The sequence below is a fragment of the Vitis vinifera genome, chromosome 4 (assembly GCF_030704535.1).
Source record: "Vitis vinifera cultivar Pinot Noir 40024 chromosome 4, ASM3070453v1".
Classification (NCBI taxonomy): Eukaryota; Viridiplantae; Streptophyta; class Magnoliopsida; order Vitales; family Vitaceae; genus Vitis; species Vitis vinifera.
In genome coordinates, this window is record NC_081808.1 from 18,205,088 (window position 1) to 18,228,347 (window position 23,260).

The following is a 23,260-nucleotide window of genomic DNA, read 5'->3' on the forward strand; positions in this document are numbered from 1 at the left end:
TGAATGACTGACTCAACTTGGTTATTATTAATTTCAACTGATTGTTTCCTAGGCTTAATTGAGATTATATTGAGTCTTTCAAATGGGTTTGATTGTGGTTGATTTATTGTGCAGGATGCTTATGATTATTTAAAAAACAAGAAAATCTGAATTTGACTGCCTTAGTTCAAGCTGGTAATTTGGTTTGGTGATGAATCTCCAATCTCAAGATCTAGAGATGTAAGATATTATATTCCTATCACAGAATTCCAATTTCCCACCTCTGGTTCAGATGCTAGTTGATCTTGGGTGAACTCCAATGGATGCATAATTATCATAATGGAAACTAATACTAGTACTTGAAATTTCTGCAAATTGGAAGAGATAGAAGAAAAGAAAGGATATCTGTGAATGGAAGATAAATTTCTTATCATTCTGCTGGTTTATGTACATCAATGATACAATATACATAGGTCAAAATTGGAATTAGTGAACATAAAGGCCAGCTATATTTCTAGCTCTTTGTTCTTCACTCACTCATGAAATCTGTAGTTGAGAAGTGAGATCAAGAAAAGCATGTTCCTTGCATGGAATGGTGAGACCACCCATTGGATGATTGAAGCCAAATTCTTCCTCAGCCTGACTTAGCAAGGATCTGAATGAAGGATGGTCCAAGTAAGATATTGGAACCACATACCGCTTCTTCTTGACTTCCCCAACGTAAATTGCAAAATGGCCTTTAGGGACCTCTGCCTGATTTCTGGAAAGAAGTGACTGTAGTTTTAGAATCTGCTTGGCTTGACCCATGGAGGGCAAACGGATACCCATGATCTCCTGTGAAATGGCACCAGGAAATGATCTCTAACAGATCGATTAAGCTTAATGTAGAGAAGGTTAGCTTGATCTAAAACAAGAAGTGCAAGTTTTAGAACTTGAAGAACTGAATGTGGAAGAAAACTTGGGGTTGAGAGGGATTCGGTTATCAAAGTATTTATAGAGGTGTGGTTTATTTTCCAATCCTTGAAGATGGAGTGTATGATGACTCTGGTCAGCATAAGTGGCTGTTTGGTGGACAAAGTACCGATCTCGTCTAGGATCACATGGCCTTGCCTCCCTCTCTTGTTCTCATCTACCCCACATTTGCCTTGAATTCATTATCCAAAAAGGAACCCTAGCCTCTCCCTCTGTCAACCACCCACCCTTTATGGTGTGCATCAGTCCCACTAGTGGCAGTTGGGTCCATGAAGAGCCTACTTCATTGAGGATCACATGGACTTGCTGGTCTCTTTCTTCCTCTGTCTCATCTGCCCCCAGCCTAAGCTACATGACCTCACATGTTTGTTTTCCATATAGAAGCTCAGGGTTGCCACTTCTGCAAGTACTTGGAAACAAATGCAAGAGAAACAAAGTCATCTGATGGTGTTGGCTCTGACAGATGGATTGTCATGGCTATGAGATACAGGACAATGCAATTAAAGCTTGTCTCAACTTATCATTGAACATAACTCATAACTTCATATTTTTTGCATCTATAAAAATGATAACAGTAGATAGAAGTTGGATCATTCTGAGTTGTTCTTCAAACTGATGATATATGCCTGCAAAAGATTACTAATTCCAAGCTTGAAGTTCAAGTGCAAATGTGGAGACCTGCCTGCATTCCACATTTAGGTGCAGAATGCATTCTTGAGAAGTCATCTTGATATCATTATTTTTCAAACCTAACCTGCAGACTTACTTTATAACATCATGTCAGGGATGGATGGCAATTTACACATTGTTTGACATGAAGAGGCCCTCCTAATTCTAGTTCTTCCAACAAATCAAAAGTTTGTAAGTCTGGTTTGAGTTTAAATATCCTTAATGCACACAATATTCGAGCTTGGGAACTTTAAAAACTAGGCTTTATGCACTTTGGTATTTTATACCATGGCAAGCATGCAGGTATTGAGGAATGAGATCCAGCTAGGTAAGTAATTACAATAGAGTGGAAACCTACAATTACCATTGTCCAAATCATCTTAGTTTGAGGACTGGTTTATTTTTGTTTTCATTTGATGCTATTTAGGTGGTGAATATTTTCTGAATCAACCGCTGAATGTTTGTGTGTTTTAAGGTTTAGGACTGTTTTCAGTATGAACATCCAACTTGACACTCTTGAGGTGATGACATTTCTCTTATCCAACCTTTCAAGAACAACAATTGACCCAAAAACTAGTGGCATGCAAAAATTGTAAGAATTGTTAATGGCATTTGAAACCAGTGTGTTCTATTGCAGAAAATTGCTACTGGCATGCATGGTGGAGTGGTTGCTGGTAAACTCTGTGACAACGTTTTATCATTGAGATGTGGAGGATGAAAGATCTGGTGTTATTATCTGTTAATTCTCATTCCCATCCTTGGAATGTTTCTGTTAGTCCAGTAGTGAGATTTGAAAGCATGGCATTCAATATTGAGATTTGAGAGATGAAAGATATTATGTTCGTATTGGTAATATTTGCAGTTAAAATTTGTAACTTCGATTCTGAATAACTGACATGGATGAGTGTAAATCTATTCAGGATTATTATGCTAGATCCAAAAGTTGTAAACATCTTCGGTACCATAATGTCTAGGAGTACAGAAAATATTTTTCTGTCAATATTTTTTCCTTATCAGTGGCCATGGTGAAGCGTCAAAGCTTCGAATTTATCTCAAGGATCTCAGAACTGGTTTTGTTATTTTATGAGGAGAAGCATACAAGCATGTAATACTCATAACAGCAGCAGACAAAGTAGATCCTGAATCTTTGACTTCTTTCCATTTATACCCAGAAAGTGATCTGGTTCTTTTGTGAATAGTTTCATGAGAGACCTGAATACTTGCTGGTAAATTCAGTGACAAACTTCTATAGCTAGATTTCCAATTTATTCCTAACTGTTAATTCTCATTTATCATCCCTTGGCACATTGTGGTTAACAAGTTCAAACTAGAACTGTGAAAGATCTGGTTGAATTCTAGTGTTTAGATAATTGTCATATTGAACAATATAACTACTAGAGTTTCTACAATTTGGAAGAGATAAGAAGAAAGTATATTGATGGAAGATTTGTTTCTTATTGCTCTGTAGGTTTATGTACATCAACGATATAATCTACATGGATCAAAATTGGAGAAAGTAAATTTAACTGGCCAGCTATTTTGCTAACCCTTTGCTCTTCTTCTCTTATGATGCAAGTAGTTGAGAAGTGAGATCAACAAAAGCATCTTCGTTGCATGGAATTGTGAGACCACCCATTGGATGAGTGAAGCCAAATTCTTCCTCAGCCTGACATAACAAGGATCTAAATGATGGGTGGTTCAAATAAGAAATTGGAACCACATAACGTCTCTTCTCAACTTCTCCAACATACACTGCAAAATGGCCTGTTGGGACCTCTGCTTGATTTCTGGAAAAAAGTTACTGCAGTTTGAGAATCCGCTTGGCTTGAACCATGGAGGGAAAATGGATATCCATGATTTTCTTTGAATGGAACTAAGTAATGAGCTTGAGTGAATCTGACAACCTTTATGTATATGAAAGATTGAATTTTATGTGGGAGGAAGCTTCGAGTTGAAAGGGGATTTAGTTGTCTATGTATTTATAAGGAAGGGATGACTTATGTTTTGAATCCTTTCAACTGGGAGTGTGATGGGTGTGGCCATCAAAAGATGCAGTTGGGTGGTAGGAGAGCCTACCTTGTCCAGGAACACATGGCCGTGCCTCCCTTTCTCCCTTCCATCCACCCCTCCCTATATGGATGAGACCCACATATGCTTTTAATGTTGTTATCCATATCAAAGCCCTGGGCTGTTATTGATCCTAGCAGCTTCAAACAGACAGCTAGCTTATGCTAGAAAAGGATGAGAAACACATTCATGTGATGGTGTTGGTATTGATATAAGCGTAATGTGAAGTTGACAAGAACTTGGACCAGCTAATCAATTCCAAGAAAGAGAAGATTTAAAGTGAGAAATAAATGCTTAGGCACAGTTTGAGAATGATTACAGTAGATAGAATGTAGAAGATGGATTTACTAGTGTCAAAAATAGGCAAGTTATTATGATGAGGACCACTAGTACATGGCTTCTTAACTGGGACCAATTGTGGGGGAAGATCCATGTTGAAAAACTTGAACAGTTGCAATTATAAATTGCGAATTTATTCCAGGTTCTTTCTTAATCAATAGATGAAGTAGAGAAATCACCAATAGAGAATGTGAGGTTGCTGTCAGGTTCACCGTAATCAACATTTTTTCTTAATTCTTGCAGAACATGAATTTGTGTTTGGTGGCTTGTATGAATAACTGTATCCAGTTATCTAGTTATAGTTGATGTCAACTGATTGTTTCCCAGACTTAACTGAGATTTTGTCGAGTCTTTCATGTGGGTTTGCTTGAAATTTACTTATTGTGGGGGGTGTTTATGATTCTGAAAAGGAATTAACAAGAAAATTGAAGGTGATTGCCTTAATTCTAGCTAGTAATTTTACTTGGTCACTGACCTTCAATACCAAGATCTGAGAGATGTAAGATTTTATGTTCCTACCGGTAAATTCTAACTTTCACCTTTATGTACTTTGTACCAAATCAAAGTTCAGACGCTAGTTGATCTGGGTGAATTCCAATGGATGCATAATTATCATAATGATAACCGCAACTAGTCCTTGAAATTTCTGCAACTTGGAAGAGATAGAAGAAAAGAAAGGATATTGATCTGTGAATGGAAGATAAGTTTCTTATCATTCTGTCATTTTATGTACAGAAATGATACAACATCCAAAGGTCAAAATTGGACTTAGTGAACCTATATGGCCAGCTAATTTGCTGGCTCTTTGTTCTTCACTCTGTCATGATGCCTGTAGTCGAGAAGCGAGATCAAGAAAAGCATGTTCCTTGCATGGAATGGTGAGACCACCCATTGGATGATTGAAACCAAATTCTTCCTCAGCCTGACATAGCAAGGATCTGAATGAAGGATGATTCAAGTAAGATATTGGAACCACATATCGCTTCTTCTCAACTTCCCCAACGTAAACTGCAAAATGCCCTTTAGGGACCTCTGCCCGATTTCTAGAAAGAAGTAACTGTAGTTTGAGAATCTGCTTGGCTTGAACCACAGATGGCAAACGGATACCCATGATCTTCTATGAAATGGTACTAGGGAAATAATCTAAACCAGATAAGTAAGCTTGATGTAGAGAAAGTTTAGCTTGATATAAAACAAGAAGTGCAAGTCTTAGAACTTGAAGAGACTGAAAGTGGAAGAAAACTTTGGGTTGAAAGGGATTCAGTTGTCTGTATTTATAGAGAAGGAATTGTTTATTTCTGATCAGCATAAGTGGTTGTTGTGTGGGCCGAGGTTTTCTAGCATCACAGGGCCTTGCTTCCCTCATTTGCTCTCATCTACCCCACAATTTCCATGAATTCATTTTCCATAATGGAGGCCTAGCCTCTCCCTCTGTCAACTACCCACCACCTAAGGTGCATCAGTCCCACAGATGGCAGTTGGGTCCATGGAAGAACTTAATTCACAAGGGCTCACATGGACTTGCCGCTCTCTTTCTCCCTCTGTCTCTTCCGCCTTCAGCATATGATCAATGGACTTACATGTTTGTTGTCCTTGTAGAGGCTCAGGGTTGCTATTTCTGCAGGCAATTGAGAACAGATAACTTATGCTTGAAATGCAAGAGAAACAAGGTCATCTGATGGTGTTGGTACTAACAGATGCAATGCAATAAAAGCTTGTCTCAGCTCATCATTGAACATTATCTTAACATTTTATTTTTCTGCTTCTATAAAACTTTTACAGTAGATAGGATATTGATCCATCTGATTGATTGCTATTCCTATATAACATTACTAATTCCTACCCTTGATGTTCTAAAGAATACAAGTCAAGTTTAGATAGAATCAAATGCTCCAGGAACAAGAAAGGAAGCAAAAGGCAAATTGAAAGGGAGGAAGGTTGGAGCTGAAAAACAGGGGTGCTCAGAGGAGATAGAGACTAGCTGCAATACATTGAGGCAAAGCTAGATCGCAAAAAGTGCTTTAGCTATGACAACAAGGGTCATTATGTGAGAGATTTCTGGTCATGAAGAAAGCTAAATGAAGGAAAATATGGAGACTTGCCCACATTCCACATTTAGGTGAAGTATACATTTTTTCTGAAGTCAACTGCTTGTCATTTCTGTTGAAGCCTAACCTGCAGAGGCTTTTTGTGGCCTTAGATCGTGTTGGGGAATGTTGTACAATTTTCTTCTTGTTTGACATGAAGAGCTGCTCCTGATTTGGGCTTTTCTAAAACTCTCAATTTTGGTACTCTAGTTTGATTTTTAAGATCTTTATTGTACACAGAATACAAGCTTGAGGACTTGAAAACTAGGCTTCATGCACTTTGGAATTTTCACTGTCGCGTGCATGTATGTATTGATGGATGTGACCCAGTTAGCTCAGAAATTACTGAGTGCAGAGTAGCATAGAGAGAATTTTCCGAATTATCTTATGTGAGAATTTCTTTATTTGCTTTCATTTATACTATTTTGATTGTCAAGGTTTTCGGCTTGAATGTTGTGTGTCTGAAGGTATGGGGCAATTTCCAGTATAGATAACCCATTTGACGCTCTTAAAGTAAAGACAATCTCATTTATTTATCCTTTAAAAGAGTAACCATTGATCCAAAAACTAGTGGTGAAGTCCTCATTTAGGTGAAGTAACCATGATGCTCTTTCTTCTGCATATATGTTGGCACTTTGAAACCAAACTGTTCATGCCTGATTGCTAGCTGGTACAGTCTGACACTAGGATTTAGTCTCAAAATTAAGGGGATGAAAAATATTATGATCTTATTGTTGAGTGCCATCCCTCACATGTGGAGGTGGGGGGCCCCACTTCAATAAAAAAAGAAAAAAAGAAAAAAAAGGAAGTGTGAAACCTAATATATATATATATTAAATGAAAAGAGGTATATGGGTTGTTGCATAGGTCTCGTGCCAAAACTGAGAAGAAAAAGAAAGAGAGGAGAGAAAAGGAGTGTGAGTTATTTGGCTTTGTGTGGGCATAATCCAACAGATATATTAAATGAAAAGTGGGTATATGGGCTGTTGCATAGGTCTCATGCCAAAACTAAGAAGAAAAAGAAAGAGAGAGGAGAGAAAAGGAGTGTGAGTTATTTGGCTTTGTGTGTGCATAATCCAACAGTGGCTCTTCTTCCTATTGGCTCTTTTTCTAGAGAAGAACTAGTGTACCCATTATTTTTCGCAACAACTGGTATCAGAGCTTGGAATAAAGATTTCTGAAAGAGCTAAAGAGAACAGAACACACAAGAAAATGACAAAAGGAATTTTAGTTGAAAGTAGAGTCGATTGTTCTCTCATTGAGATGTGGTACAAAAAAGGTGAATCATGGAGAGATGGAAGATTGAGTTAATGGAATTGATCCAAGGTGGAGATTGTTGGAAAGTGTCTCAAATTCCTAATTAGTATATATTCCTTTTTGTGAAGAATATTGTATAGAATATTTCCTATATTCATATGTTATTGTAATATTTGATTTCCTTATAGAATAAGAAAAGTTATTAGGAATATCTCTATAAATATTCTAGGTCATGAGGGGGAAAAGTTATGAGATGGAGATAAACTCATAAAGACTATATGAGGTGGATAGAGATGTGAGGGAGAATAAGAGATCCCTGATGGAGTGAGAGGGCTCGTGGTTCAAGGTGTAGACACAAGGAATGAGACATGAGATATTTTGGGAACCTAACAGTTTTTATCCTCTATAATATTTTCTATGATACGGTGAAATGATTCTCTCTCATCCGTGATATAGGTATGGTTGGCCGAACCACGTTAAAACCTCATGGACCTTTGAGTGGAATGTTTATCATTATGTTCTTGAACTAACATATTTGCATTAAAGCTTCCACTAGTACAACAAACCGGTATTAGAGCCAGGTTATTCTTTGGGTGATTTCTTGTGCTAATTAAATGGAGGAATCAAGTGGATCTAATATCATGATGAAACCAATGACTTCAAACTATTCAATTTGGAAGCCAAGAATGGAGGATATGTTGTTTTTCCATGATTTAGAAGGCGTTATCTTAGGTGACAGTGCTAAGCCATCAATTATGATTGATAAGAAGAGGAAAAAGTTGAACAGGAAAACAGTTAGCAGAATTAGGCAATGGGTTGATAACAGAGTGTTTAATCATGTTGCTTATGAGACTAATGCTCATGTATTGTGGAATGCGTTGCAAGAGATGTATGAGAGGAAAACTACACAGAACAAAACTTTTTTGTTCAGAAAGCTTATAAACTTAAAATACAATGATGGAACTCCCATTACAGAGCATTTGAACACCTACCAGTAGGATCTACTGAATCAGTTGATGACCATGGAGATGAAATTAGATGATGAAGTACATGCTTTAATCTTGACGAGTTCTTTGCCAAACAGTTTGGAAACCCTTGTTGCTTCACTCAGCAAGTCTACTCCTAATGATGTTCTTACCACAAAGATGGTAAAGGAAAACATGTTAAATGAAGAAAACAAGAGAAAGGAGCAAGGGATAACTGTATAGGCACAAACGCTCGTTATAGAGAGGTGGGGGAGAAGCAAAAGTAGAGCTCCCAATAACTGTGATAAGTCACAGGGAAAATCCAATTCAAGAAAAGATTTTACTTGATTCCATTACAATAGGCCAAGGCATAAAAAGTTTGAGTGCAAAGTTTTTAAAAAAAAGCAAAATGGTGAGAGACGTTGACAAGAGAGAAGACAACAATAATATGTCAGACATATTATTTATGCATTTTTCCAAACATTTATCTGTTAACTCTAATTTCTCATCCTTGAAATGCTGCAGTAAGTTCAGAGTAGAATTCCTAGTGATTAATGTGGATGAGTTGAGTGGGATACATATTGGACACTATGAATACTCTTTGAGTTTCGGACATTTGATTGAGATAGGAGAAAAGAAATTATATTGACCTTTGAATTTGTCAATGGAGAAGAGAACCTTATCGGTCTACCAATTTATATGCATCACATGTTTGCACTGTCTCACATGTTTGTTAGCTATCTGGAAGCTTTGGGCTCCTATAATTTGGATTTGCTCACAATTGACATGTCACACAAACCCATAGGTGAGTGTATGAATACTAGCAGTTTGCTAAATTTGGAAGTAAGGCAATAACTACTGAGATTTGACAGATGCAATATATTATATTTCATTAAATAAATTTTCATTTTTCATCCCTTTTCCTTTTAGTTACAATTTTTTAACTTTGATTCTAATTAACTGATTTGGATCAATGTGAATCCATTCAGGAGTATTATGCAATATACTTATAAGGCTACCCTTGGTTCATAATGTCTAGAAATGCAGTAAATATTTTCTGTGACTGTTTTTTCTTGTCAGGGGCCATGATGAAGCTTCAAAGGTTACAATTCATCTCAAGGACATTAGAACTGGTTTTGTTATTTTACAAGGAGCAGCATACATGCATGGAATATTCATACAGAAGTGGACCGACACTGTACACTCAATTTTTTTTTTCTTTTTTTTTCAGTTATACTCAGAAGGTGATAAAGTTCTTTTATGAAATATTTTATGAGAGACCTGAACACTTAGAAGATCTAGTTGAATTCTAGTGTTTATATAATTGTCACATTGAACAATAGATCTACTCGAGTTTCTACAGTTTGGAAGAGATAGGAGAAGATTGCTCTGTCAGTTTATGTACATCAACCATATAATCTACATGGATCAAAATTGGAGAAAGTAAGCTAAGGAGGCCGGCGATTTTGCTAACCCTTTGCTCCTCTCATGATGCATTTAGTTGAGAAGTTAGATCAATGAAAGCATTTTTGTGGCATGGAATTGTGAGACCACCCATTGGATGAGTGAAGCCGAATTCTTCCTCAGCCTGATGTAGCAAGGATCTGAATGAGGGATGGTTCAAGTACGAAAGTGGAACCACATAACGTTTCTTCTGAACTTCTCCAACATAAACTGCAAAATGACCTTTTGGGACCTCTGTCCGATTTCTGGAAAGAAGGGACTGAAGTTTTAGAATCTGCTTGGCCTGAACCATGGAGGGCAAACGGATACCCATGATATTCTTTGAAATGTAACTTGGAAATGATCTCAAATGAATCTAATAAGCTTTATGTAGATGAAAGGTCAAGTTGAATGCGGAAGAAAGCTTGGAGTTGAAAGGGGATTCAGTTTTCTATGTATTTATAGAGAAGGAATTGCTTATGTTTTGCATACTTTCAGATGGAGAGTGTGATGAGTGTGGTCAGTATGAGTTGAGGTTGGGTAGAAGAAGAGCCCACCTTGTCCAGGAACACATGGCCTTGCCTTCCTCTCTCCCTTCGATCCACCCTCTCTATATGGATCGGCCCCACATCTGCCTTTGAAGTTGTCATTCATATGGAAGCCCTGTGCTGTTATTGACACTATCAGCTTCAAACAGACGGCTAGCTTGTGCTAGCAAAGGTCGAGAAACACGTCATGTGATGGTGTTGGTACTGATATGCAATGTGAAGTTGACAACAGCTTGGACCAGCCACTCAATTACAAGAATGAGAGGATTTACAGTGAGAAATAAATGGTTGTTACAATTCATGGCAAATGATGGCAGTAGGTATATGATAAAAGATGGACTGATTAGAGTTGAAAAGGAGCATATTATTACTTATTAGGGGTAGGAGTATTAATACATGCCTTCGTAACATGGGGGTAGATCCTTGTGGAAAAACTTGAAAGGTTGTGATTATCAATTATGGATTTATTCCAGGTTTTTTATTAACGAGTAGATGAAGGGAAATCACCAATCGAGAATATGAGTTGCTGTCAGATTCACAGTAATCCAGGTTTTTTCTTAATTTTTGCAGAGCTTTGATTTGTGTTTGATGGCTTGAATGAATGACTATATCTAATTATAGTTGATGTCGATTGATTGTTTCCGAGCCTTTCATGTGGGTTTGCTCATAATTGACTTATTGTGCAGGGTGTTATTGATTCAGAAAATGAACAAGAAAATTGAAGATCATTGCCTTAATACTAGCTAGTAATTTTATTTGGTAACTGCCCTTCAATATCAAGATCTGAGAGATGTAAGATTTTATGTTCCTATCTGTAAATTCCCAACTTTCACCACTATGTACTTTGCAGCTGATCAAAGTTCAGATGCTAATTGATCCGAGTGAATTGCAATGGATGCATGATTATCATAATGAAAATTATGACTAGTCCTTTAAATTTCTGCAACTTCAAAGAGATAGAAGAAAGCAAAGGATATTGATCTGAGAATGGAAGATAAGTTTCTTATCATTCTGTCATTTTATGTACATAAATGATACAACATCCAAAGGTCAAAATTGGACTTAGTGAACCTATATGGCCAGCTATTTTGCTGGCTCTTTGTTCTTCATTCTCTCATGATGCCTGTAGTCGAAAAGTGACATCAAGGAAAGCATGTTCCTCACATGGAATAGTGAGACCACCCATTGGATGATTGAACCCAAAGTCCTCCTCAGCCTGGCATAGCAAAGATATGAATAAAGGATGGTTCAAGTAAGATATTGGAACCACATACCGCTTCTTCTCAACTTCCCCAATATGAACTGCAAAATAGCCTTTAGGAACTCGTGCTGCTTTTTGGAAAGAAGTGACTGTAGTTTGAGAATGTGCTTAGCTTGAATAATGGAAGGCAAACGGAAACTTATGATCTTCTATAAAATGGGACTAGGGAAATAATCTCAAACAGATCAAGTAAGCTTAATGTAGAGAAAGTTTAGCTTGATATAAAAGAAGAATTGCAAGTTTTAGAAGGTGAACAACTGAAAGTGGAAGAGAACTTTGGGTTGAAAGAGATTTGGTTATCTATGTATATATAGAGAAGGAATAGATTATTTCCCAATCCTTGAAGACAGTGTATGAGGACCCTGGTCTGCCAAAGTGGCTGTTGGGTGTACAAAGGACCGATCTTGTCTAGGATCACATGGCCTTGCCTCCCATTCTTGCTCTCATCTACCCCACATTTGCCTTGAATTCATTATCCACAATGCAAGCCTAGTCTCTCCCTCTGTCAACCACCCACCACCTATGGTGCATCAGTCCCACATATGGTAGTTGGGTCCATGAAGAGCCTACTTCATCAAGGATCACATGGACTTGCTGGTCTCTCTCCTTCTGTCTCATCCACCCCCAGCCTAAGATGGATGGCCTCACATGTTTATCCATGTAGAAGCTCCAGGTTGCCATTCAGCAAGTACCCAAATACAGAGATATATGAGTGCGCTAGGAATGCAAGAGAAACATTGTCATCTGATGGTGTTGGTACCAACAGACTCATTGTGATGTCTATAAGATTCAAGACAATGCAATAAAAGCTTGTCTCAACTTATCATTGAACATTACACGTAACTGCATATTTTTTGCATCTATAAAAATGATTACAGAAGATAGGAGATAGATCAATCTGACTGGTTCTTCAAACTGATGATATATGTCTGCGAAGGATTACTAATTCCACCCTTGAAGTTCTAAGAGTACAAGTCAAGTTTGGAAAAGTGAAGACCTGCCTGCATTCCACGTATAGGTGAAGTAAACATTCTTTAGAAGTAATCTTCATATCATTTCTGTTCAAACCTAACCTGCATACTTTCTGTAGCCAAGCATCATGTTGGGCAATGTATGGCCATTTGCTCATGTTTAACATGAAGAGGTCCCCTCAATTCTAGTTCTTCCAATTAGACACAATTTTGTAACTCGAGTTTGAGTTTACATATCTTTGATGCACACAGCATACAGGCTTGAGAACCTAAAAACTAGGCTTTATGCACATTTTATACTTATTGGGTGGTTATGTTTTTTTCAGAATCAACCTGTGAATGTTGTGTGTGTTCAAGGTATAGGGCAGTTTTCAGAATGAACATGCCACTTGACACTCTGGAGTTAAAGACATTTCACTTGTCCAGTCTTTCAAGAAATAATGATTGACCCAAAACCTAATGGTGATGTCCCCAACTACCAGCAAGAATGACTGAGTTCTAGTGGGTAAATAATGTGACAATGTCTTATTATTAAGATGTAGAGGATGAAAGATATTAAGTTCTTATCTCTTTATTCTCATTGTCATCATTAGAATGTTTCAGTAAGTTCACTGTGGAATTCCTAATGCTTAATCTTGATGAGTTGAATAGGATAGATATTGAAACATATGAATGTTCTGATTTTTCTGAACTCTCATATAGTAGAAAAGAAGTTATATTGACCTTTGAATTTGTCAATGGAAAAGAAGTTTCTTATCAGCCTGCCAGTTCATATACACCACATGTTTGGAGTGCCACATGATTGTTAGCTCACTAGATGCCCAGGGCTCCCATGATCTGGGTTTTCTTACAATTGACAAATGATACAAGATTTTTGTGATTCTGAACGAGAGTTGAGAAAGCCCAAAGGTGAAAGTCTGAATACTAGCAGGTAACTAAATTTGGAAGCAGGGCATTCAATCTTGGGATTTGAGAGATGAAAGATATTGCGATCCTATTAGTAAATTATCATTTTTCATCCCTTGGTATTTTGTAGTTAAAATTTGTAAGTTTGATTCTGAGTAACTGATTTGGACGAGTGTAAATGGATTCAGGATTATTATGCTTGATCTGAGAGTTGTAGACGACCCTTGGGTCCATAATGTCTTGAAGTGCAGAAAATATTTTTCTGTCAATTTCCTTTTCTTATCGGGGGCCATGATGAAGCATCAAAGTTTAGAATTTATCTCAAGGATCTAAGGACTGGTTTTGTTATTTTATGATAGGCTCCATACAGGCATGAAATACTCATAACAGCAGCGGACAAGGCAGACCTATAATCTTATCTTTCTTTCCAGTTAAACTCAGAAAGTGATCAAGTTCTTTTGTGAAATGGTTTCATGACATGCCTGAATACTTTCATCTAAAGTTGGAGGAAGTCCTATTATCTAGATTTTCAAGCTGTGCCTATCTGTTTATTCTATCATCCTTTGGCACGTTGTAGTTAACAGGTTCAAACTAGAATGGTGTAAGAGAGATCTGGTTGAATTGCAGTATTCAAACAATATAACTACTTGAGTTTCTGCAATTTGGAAAAGATAGGAGAAAATTTATTGATGGAAGATTATTTTTTTATTGTTCTGTCAGTTTATCTACATCACCATATAATCTACATGGATCAAAATTGGAGAAAGTAAACATAGGAGGCCAGCTAATTTGCTAACCATTTGCTCTTCCTTCTCTCATGATTCATTTAGTTGAGAAGTGAGATCAATGAAAGCATCTTCATTGCATGGAATTGTGAGACGACCCATTGGATGAGTGAAGCCAAATTCTTCCTCAGCCTGACATAGCAAGGATCTGAATGAGGGGTGGTTCAAGTAAGGAATTGGAACCACATAACGTTTCTTCAGAAACTCTCCAACGTAAACTGCAAAATGGCCTTTTGGGACCTCTGTCCGGTTTCTGGAAAGAAGGGACAGTAGTTTTAGAATCTGCTTGGCCTGAACCATGGAGAGAAAACGGATACCCATGTTGTTATTTGAAATGGAACTAGGAAATGATCTCAAGTGAATCTAACAAGCTTTGTTACATGAAAGATCAATTTGAATGCGGAAGGAAGCTTGGAGTTGAAAGGGGATTCAGTTTTCTATGTATTTACAGAGAAGGAATTGCTTATGTTTTGAATACTTTCAGATGGAATGTCTGATGAGTGTTGTCAGCATTAGTTGAGGTTGGGTGGAAGAAGAGCCCACCTTGTCCAGGAACACATGGCCTTGCTTTCCTCTCTCCCTTCCGTCCACCCTCTCTATATGGATCGGCCCCACTTCTGCCTTTAAAGTTGTTATTCATATGGAATTCCTGGGCTGTTATTGATACTATCAGCTTTAAACAGACAGCTAGCGTATGCTTGAATAAGTCCAGAAACACATTCATGTGATGATGTTGATACTGATAAGTAATGTGAAGTTGACAGCAACTTGGACTAGCTACTCAATTACAAGAATGAGAGGATTTGAAGGGAGAAATAAATGCCTGTTACAATTCATCGCAAGTGGTTACAGTATGTAGATGATAGAAGATGGATTGACAACAGTCGGAAAGGGGCATATTATTATTCTTAGGAGTATTAATACATGGCTTATTAACTATGAGGAATTGTGGGTAGATCCATGTTGAAGATCTTGAAAGGTTGTAATTATAAATTGTTGATTTATTCCAGGTTTTTCTTGACCAATAGATGGAGTCACCCATATGGAATGTGAGGTTGCCATCAGATTCACAGTAATCCAGGTTTTTTCTTAACTTTTTCAGAACATGAATTTGTGTTTGATGGATTGAATGAATGACTATATCTAGTTATAGTTTATGTCAACTGATTGTTTCCTAGACTTAACTGAGATTTTGTCGAGTCTTTCATGTGGATTTGCTTGTAATTGACTTATTGCACAAGGTGTTTATGATTCTGAGAAGGAATTAACAAGAAAATCAAAGGTGATTGCCTTAACACTAGCTAGTAATTTTACTTGGTCACTAACCTTCAATATCAAGATTTGAGAGATGTAAGATTTTATGTTCCTACCAGTAAATTCCCAACTTTCACCTCTAAGTACTTTCTGGCTGATCAAAGTTCAGACACTAGTTGATCTGGGTGAATTCCAATGGATGGATCATTATCATAATGAAAACTATGACCAGTCCTTGAAATTTCTGCTACTTGGAAGAGAGAAGAAAAGAAAGGATATTGATCTGTGAATGGAAGATCAGTTTCTTATCATTCTGCCGGTTTATGTACATCAATGATACAATATACATAGGTCAAAATTGTGGTGAACCTAAATGGCCAGATATTTTGCTTTGTTATTCACTCTCTCATGATGCCTGTAGTTGAGAAGTGAGATCAAGAAAAGCATGTTCCTCACATGGAATGGTGAGACCACCCATGGGATGATTGAAACCAAATTCTTCCTCAGCCTGACAAAGCAAGGATCTGAATGAAGGGTGGTTCAAGTAAGATATTGGAACCACATATCGCTTCTTCTCGATTTCCCCAACATAAACTGCAAAATGGCCTTTAGGGACCTCTGCACGATTTCTAGAAAGAAGTGACTGTAGTTTGAGAATCTGCTTGGCTTGAACCACAGAAGGCAAACGGATACCCATGATCTTCTATGAAATGGACCTAGAGAAAAACAGGAAGTGCAAGTTTAGCTTGATATAAAACCAGAAGTGCAAGTTTTAGAACTTGAAGAGACTGAAAGCATAAGAAAACTTTGGGTTGAAAGGGATTCAGTTGTCAATGTATTTATAGAGAAGGAATTGTTTATTTCTGATCAGCATAAGTGGTTGTTGTGTGGGTCAATGTTGTCTAGGATCACATGGCCTTGCTTCCCTCTTTTTCTCTCATCTAGCCCACAACTCATTATCCATAATCCAAGCCTAGCCTCTCTCTCTGTCAGCCCCCACCACCTAAGGTGCATCAGTCCCACAGATGGCAGTTGGGTCCATGGAAGAACGTACTTCAGAAGGGGTCACATGGACTTGCTGCTCTCTTTCTCCCTCTGTCTCTTCCACCTTTAGCCTATGGTCAATGGAATCACATGTTTATTGTCCTTGTAGAAGTTCATGGTTGCTATTTCTTCATGCAATTGAAAATAGATAACTTGTGCTTGAAATGCAAGAGAAACAAAGTCATCTGATGGTGTTGGTACTAACAGATGCAATGCAATAAAAGCTTGTCTCAACTCATCATTGAACATTATTTGTAACATTTTATTTTTCTGCTTCTATTAAAGTTTTACAGTAGATAGGATATATATCTGTCTGATTGATTACTATTCCTATATAACATTACTAATTCCCACCCTTAATGTTCTAAAGATTACAAGTCAAGTTTGAATAGAGTCAATTGCTACAAGAACAAGAAAGGAAGCAAAAGGCAAATGGAAAGGAAGGAAGGAGCTGGAAAACAGGGGTGCTCAGGAAGAGATAGAGACAAGCAGCAATAAATTAATGAGGCTAAGCCAGACCACAAAGAGTGCTTCAGCCATGGCAACAAGGGTCATTATGCCAGAGATCGCGGCTCATGAAGAAAGCTAGGTGAAGGCAAATATGGAGACTTACCTGCATTCCACATTTAGGTGAAGTATACATTTTTTCTGAAGTCATCTTCATGTAATTTCAGTTGAAGCCTAACCAGCTGAGGCTTTCTTTAGCCGGATATTGTGTCAGGGAATGTTAATGCAATTTTCTTCTTGTTTGACATAAAGAGGTGCTCCGGATTTAGTCTTTCCGAAAACTCTTAATTTTGGTACTCTAGTTTGAGTTTTAAGATTTTTATTGTACACAAAATACGAGCTAGACTTAACTGAGATTATATTTAGTCTTAACCAAGATTATATTTAGTCTTCCATGTGGGTTTGCTCGTAATTGACTTATTGTGCAGGGTGCTTATGATTCTGGAAAGGAACAAGAAAATCAAAGGTGACTGCCTTAGTACTGGCTAGTAATTTTATTTGGTGACTGACTTTCAATATCATGATCTGAGAGATGTAAGATTTTATGTTCTTATCAGTAAATTCCCAGTTTTCACCTCTATGTTTTTTGTAGCTGATCAAAGTTCAGACGCTAATTGATATGGGTGAATTCCAGTGGATGCATGATTATCATAATGAAAATTATGACTAGTCCTTTAAATTTCTGCAACTTCGAAGAGATAGAAGAAAGCAAAGGATATTGATCTGAGAATGGAAGATAAGTTACTTATCATTCTGTCATTTTATGTACATCAATGATACAATATACATAGGTCCGAATTGGACTTAGTGAACCTAAACAGCTGGCTATTTTGCTTGCTCTTTGTTCTTCACTCTCTCATGATGCCTTTAGTCGAGAAGCAACATCAAGGAAAGCATGTTCCTCACATGGACTAGTGAGAGCAACCATTGGATGATTGAACCCAAATTCTTCCTCAGCCTGGCTAAGCAAGGATCTGAATGAAGGCTGGTTCAAGTAAGATAGTTGAAGAATAGGGTTTCATGGGAATAATATTCTTTCATTGAGATTATTCTTTTATAGAGTTTACAACATATACAAATCCTTCAAATTAGGAAACTAAATCATTGATTAAAAGGAAAGAATAACTCCTAATAATTACTTTCCTAAAAATACAAAGATTGACAACTAATAAATAATTTACAGCTTTACAAAGTTATTTCTTTCCATATCAGTTTCGGTTTTCCAACACTCCCCCTCAAGCTGGCTTAAAGATATCTTCCATAGCCAGCTTGCCAACTAGAAAATCGAATTGCCTCTAGTGTAGTCCTTTGGTGAAGACATCAGCCACTTGTTCCTTAGTAGGGATATAGGTCATACAGACCAATCCGTTGTCTATCTTCTCTTTAATGAAATGCTTGTCCACTTCCACATATTTGGTGCGGTCATGGAGAACCGGATTGTGAGCTACTGAAATTGCTGCCTTGTTGTCACAATACAACTTCATAGGAGATGAACCTATCATCTTTAACTCTTACAGTAATCTTCTTATCCACATAATCTCATAAATACCATGAGCTACAACTCTAAACTCAGCCTCAGCACTACTTCTAGCAACCACATTCTGTTTTTTACTTCGCCACGTAACCAAGTTGCCACCTACAAATGAACAGTACCCAGAGGTTGACCTTCGATCCACTATGCTTCCAACCCAGTCTGCATCGTTGTAGGTTTCAATTTGTAGGTGTCCTCGTGACTTGAATAGAAGACCTCTACCTGGTGTCCTCTTTAGATACCTTAGAATACTGTAAACAGCTTTAAAATGCTCTAGTCCAGGCGCATGCATAAACTGACTAACCATACTCACTAAGAATGCTATGTCAGGGCGTGTATGGGATAGGTAAATCAATCTCCCAACAAGTCTTTGATAACAATCCCGGTCCTTCACATTCTTGGCTTTTGTAGGTTGCAGTTTTACATTCAGCTATAGGTGTTTCAGCAAGCTTACATCCTAACATACATGTCTCATCAAGAAGATCAAGAACATACTTCCGTTGATTTACAAAGATACCTTCTTTGGACCTAGCAAACTCCATCCCAAGAAAGTATTTTAATGCCCCCAGGTCCTTAATCTCAAATTCCTCAGCAAGTTTCCCTTTCAGCTTCTCTAGTTCATTGCAATCATCCCCAGTTAACACAATATCGTCAACATACACAATTAAGATGGCTACTTTACCTTCATTTGAATGTTTGCAGAACATCATGTGATCAGCTTGACTTTGAGTATATCCATAATGCTTTATTACTTTGCCAAAGTGCTCAAACCAAGCTCTAGGCGACTGCTTAAGTCCGTATAAGGACTTCTTCAATTTGCACACTTTCCCAACTCCAAAACTTTCTTCAAAACCTGGTGGAGGACTCATGAACACTTCCTCCTCTAGGTCTCCATTAAGAAATGCATTTTTAACATCCAATTAGTGTAAGGGCCAATTGGAATTTACTGCAAGGGACAACAAAACTCTAATTGAGTTTATTTTAGCTATGGGGACGAAAGTCTTTTGGTAGTCTATCCCATAGGTTTGAGTAAAACCCTTTGCCACAAGTCTGGCTTTGTATCTTTCAACACTTCCATCTGCTTTACTCTTTATTGTAAACACCCATTTGCACCCTACAACTTTTTTTTCCCTTGGTAAATCTACAACCTCCCAAGTGCCATTCTTTTTTAAGGCATTCATTTCCTCAAACACTGCCAATTTCCAGCTCGGTTCATCTAGTGCTTCTTGAATATTTCTAGGTACCACCAGTTTTGAAATATTTGTAGTGAATGATTTATAGTTGTCAGAAAGGTTACTATAGGAGATATATTTGGCAATGGGATGTTTAGTGCAGGCTCGGGTTCCCTTTCTAAGAGCAATAGGGAGATCAAGGTCAAGGTCTTGTGCAGGAACAATTGGGGCTAATCCTAAACCAGGTTCGGGTGCAGATATTTCTGGAATTGGACCAAAGTGTGATGGTAAACTTATATCAGCAACAGAAGAAGAAGAAACATGTATTTGAGTAGGAATAGAAGGAGGGTTACCTGAGACATTTAGAGAGCCATTGCCCAGGGCTTTCGGTTGACCATGTGCTGGGATGATCGGCTGGTCTTTACTTCTTCTAGGGACTTTTTTCCTTGAATAAACCATAGGCTCAAGATTGTTTCTATTTTTTTTCATTCGTAGTATTTCTTCTTCTGACAGACCAATTTCAGATTCGGATTCAGTAGGTTTAGTTTCCTTATTTTCTTTTTCAAGAGAGATATCAAGAATTACACTAGGCAAAGGTTCAACAATTTCCCAAAAATTTGGTTCCACTAATTTCTCCCCCTGAAGTAAATTTTTGGTAAAATATGGAACATTTTCCATAAAGGAAACATCCATAGTTGTGTAAAAACGTTTTGTAAGGGGATTAAAACATTTGTAACCCTTTTTATTAAGAGTATATCCTACAAAAACACATTTTTCTGCTCTTGGGTCTAACTTAGATCTTGACCTTTTTGGAATGTGTACATATGCAGTGCAACCAAATATTTTCAAGGGTAATTCAGAATTAATTCGAGATTCTGGAAATACCTTTTTCAAGCACTCCAAAGGAGTGGTATATTGCAAAATTTTTGTAGGCATCCTGTTGATTAGATATGAAGCAGTTAGTATGGCATCCCCCCATAAGTATTTTGAAATATTCATGTAAAACATCATAGCCCGTGCTACTTCTAACAAGTGTTTATTTTTATGTTCAGCTATTCCATTCTGTTTAGGGGTATCAGAACACGAGGATTGATGTAAAATTCCTTTCTCGTTTGAAAAGGTTTCCAAAAATTTATTAAAGTACTCAATCCCATTATCAAATCTCAAAATACTGATTTTTGTTTGAAATTGGTGTTCAATCATTCTGTAAAATTCTTTAAAAATCTTTTCGACTTCAGATTTTTCCCTTATTAAATATACCCAACAAAGACGTGTATGGTCGTCTATAAAGGTCACAAACCATTTTTTTTCCTAAAATTGTGGTTACTTTTGAAGGTCCCCAAACATCACTGTGAAAAAGATAAAATGGTTTTGATGCATAGTAGGGTTTTGGAATGTAAGTTTTTCGTTGGCTCTTTGCTAATAAACAACTTTCACATTGAAATGATAAAGGATCAACCTTTTGAAATAACACTAGAAATAAATGTTTTAAATAAGAGAAACTAGGATGGTCTAATTTGCAATGCCAAACCATTATTTGATCACAAACAGAAAGAGAACTAATACTACTTAGTCCTTGAGCAATTTTATTACTAGGTAAATTATTCTTGAAATAATAGAGACCATTGATCATCCTAGCACTTCCAATCGTCTTCCCCGAGCTCTTGTCCTGAAAAATACAATGGGATTCATAGAAGATAGCACAACAATTAGAATCTCTAGATAATTTGCTAACAGACAAGAGATTACAAGTAAGTTTAGGAACATGAAGAACAGATTTAAGATCTATTCCCTCAGAGATTTTTATTAGACCTTTTCCTGCAATAGGTGAGAAATTACCATCAGCTATCCAAACCTTTTTATTTCCAGGACACGGTGAATAGGATTCAAACATGTTTGAGGAATTGGTCATGTGGTCGAATGCTCCAGAATCGATTATCCATGGAGTAGATTTAAAACGACAAGATAGAGCATATAATTCATTACCTGTGTGTGCCAAAGAAACACTAGAAGTACCGGATGTCAAGTTGGATTTCAACAGTGCAAGAAAACGCTCATTTGCTCAATGGTGAAGAGGCTGGTCTCAGCCTCATTAGTAGTAGGAATAATGGCTCGGCCTGGTTTGTCACCTGTTTTTCCTTTCCAATTTGCAGGTTTCCCATGGATTTTCCAACAGTTCTCACGAGTATAGCGAGGTTTGTTGCAAAAATCACACCAAACCCGTGGTCTTTCATCTGATTTGCGCTGAAACGCAACAACTTTATTATAGCCTCCACCCGTGGTAACCAAGGTTAAACCTTCAATAGCAACTCCAGGTCCCTTCTTGCCCAGCATCACATTCCTCCGACTCTCTTCTCTTCTAACTTCTGAAAAAACTTCACCAATTGAAGGCAAGGGTTGTCTTCCAATGATTCTCCCCCTTACCTCATCAAAATCAACATTAAGGCCAGCTAAGAACTTGAAGATCTGATTGTCTTCCATGGTCTTCTTATGATGAAGTCCATCCTCGGTAGATTTCCACTCATAGGTCTTGAAGAGGTCAAGGTCTTGCCAGATCCGCTTCAAGGAGTTGAAGTACTTTGTGACGTTGTCCTCCCCTTGTCGTATCTCACCAAGTTTGAGGGTTAATTCAAAGATCTGTGATTGATTCCCTAAATCAGAATACATATGATTTACATTCTCCCAAAGCTCTTGTGGTGTTGGATAGCACATGTAATTAGAGCTAATGTTTTCTTCCATAGAATTCACAAGTCATGTCATCACCATGGAATTCTCAACATCCCATATAGCATAGTTCGGATCATCCACTACAGGAGCCTTCTTTTCACCTGTCAGGTAGCCCATCTTTCCATGTCCTCTGATGTACATCCGAACTGATTGAGACCATATCAGAAAGTTGTCACCATTCAAGCAAATCGTGGTGATTTGGACAGAGTGAGATTCTAAGGTAGGATTGATTTTTGAAGAATCAATGATGATGGGATTGTTCAGAGAAGGTTGAGGAACAGTAGTGGACTCGTTTGAAATATCCGACATGGTTTCAGAGAATAGGGATTGAAAGAGAGGAAGAAGGAGGATTTCGGCAAGCAAATTGCAAACTCTGATACCAAGTTGAAGAATAGGGTTTCACGGGAATAATTTTATTTCATTGAGATTATTCTTTTATAGAGTTTACATCATATACAAATCCTTCAAATTAGGAAACTAAATCACTTATTAAAAGGAAAGAATAACTCCTAACAATTACTTTCCTAAAAATACAAAGATTGACAACTAATAAATAATTTATAGTTTTACGAAGTTATTTTTTTCCATATCAGTTTCGGTTTTCCAACAGAAACCATTAGTAGACCTTCTGTAATTATTTCAATATAAGATTGCATTAGGCCTACAAAAACATACCAATTTCCTGCCTGCATTTCAAAAGAAACACACACATGCACTCACTAGCTAAAGTTGAGCAACCTTTAGAGAAGTAGATTGTATTTTTGGTTTGAACAGTC

General features: G+C 37.4%; 3 protein-coding genes and 1 long non-coding RNA gene across 6 annotated transcripts in view; 2 read left to right on the forward strand and 2 right to left on the reverse strand.

Annotated features, from left to right (window-relative positions):
- LOC100263320 (seipin-1) overlaps positions 1–2,583 on the forward strand; it is a 41,967-nt gene extending 39,384 nt beyond the window's left edge. The window contains exon 3 of the mRNA XM_010650937.3: positions 2,258–2,583. The gene's annotated coding sequence lies outside the window, so the exon portion shown is untranslated. The remainder of the gene's footprint in view (positions 1–2,257) is intronic.
- On the reverse strand, positions 517–5,137 carry LOC100244422 (auxin-induced protein X10A-like). The gene is made up of 2 exons (XM_002271855.4): positions 4,856–5,137; positions 517–813 (listed from the first exon to the last, which is right to left on the reverse strand). The coding sequence occupies exons 1-2, from the start codon at positions 5,135–5,137 to the stop codon at positions 517–519; spliced, it is 579 nt and encodes a 192-aa protein (XP_002271891.2).
- A 4,219-nt stretch (positions 5,138–9,356) lies between these two features.
- LOC100249577 (auxin-responsive protein SAUR22) lies at positions 9,357–10,691 on the reverse strand. Its single transcript, XM_019219659.2, has one exon. It carries the CDS (start codon positions 10,110–10,112, stop codon positions 9,822–9,824), a length of 291 nt encoding a protein of 96 aa, XP_019075204.1. The 5' UTR covers positions 10,113–10,691; the 3' UTR covers positions 9,357–9,821.
- Positions 10,692–14,514: 3,823 nt separating this feature from the next.
- LOC132253644 (uncharacterized) lies at positions 14,515–20,472 on the forward strand. Of its 3 annotated transcripts, XR_009465531.1 has the most exons (4): positions 14,515–15,330; positions 16,918–17,177; positions 17,483–17,520; positions 17,647–20,472. It is a non-coding gene; the product is annotated as an uncharacterized LOC132253644 (long non-coding RNA). The 3 variants fall into 3 exon arrangements; XR_009465530.1 differs by having other exon boundaries at positions 17,483–20,472; XR_009465529.1 differs by lacking the exons at positions 17,483–17,520; positions 17,647–20,472 and having other exon boundaries at positions 16,918–17,305.
- The last annotated feature ends 2,788 nt before the right edge of the window (positions 20,473–23,260 follow it).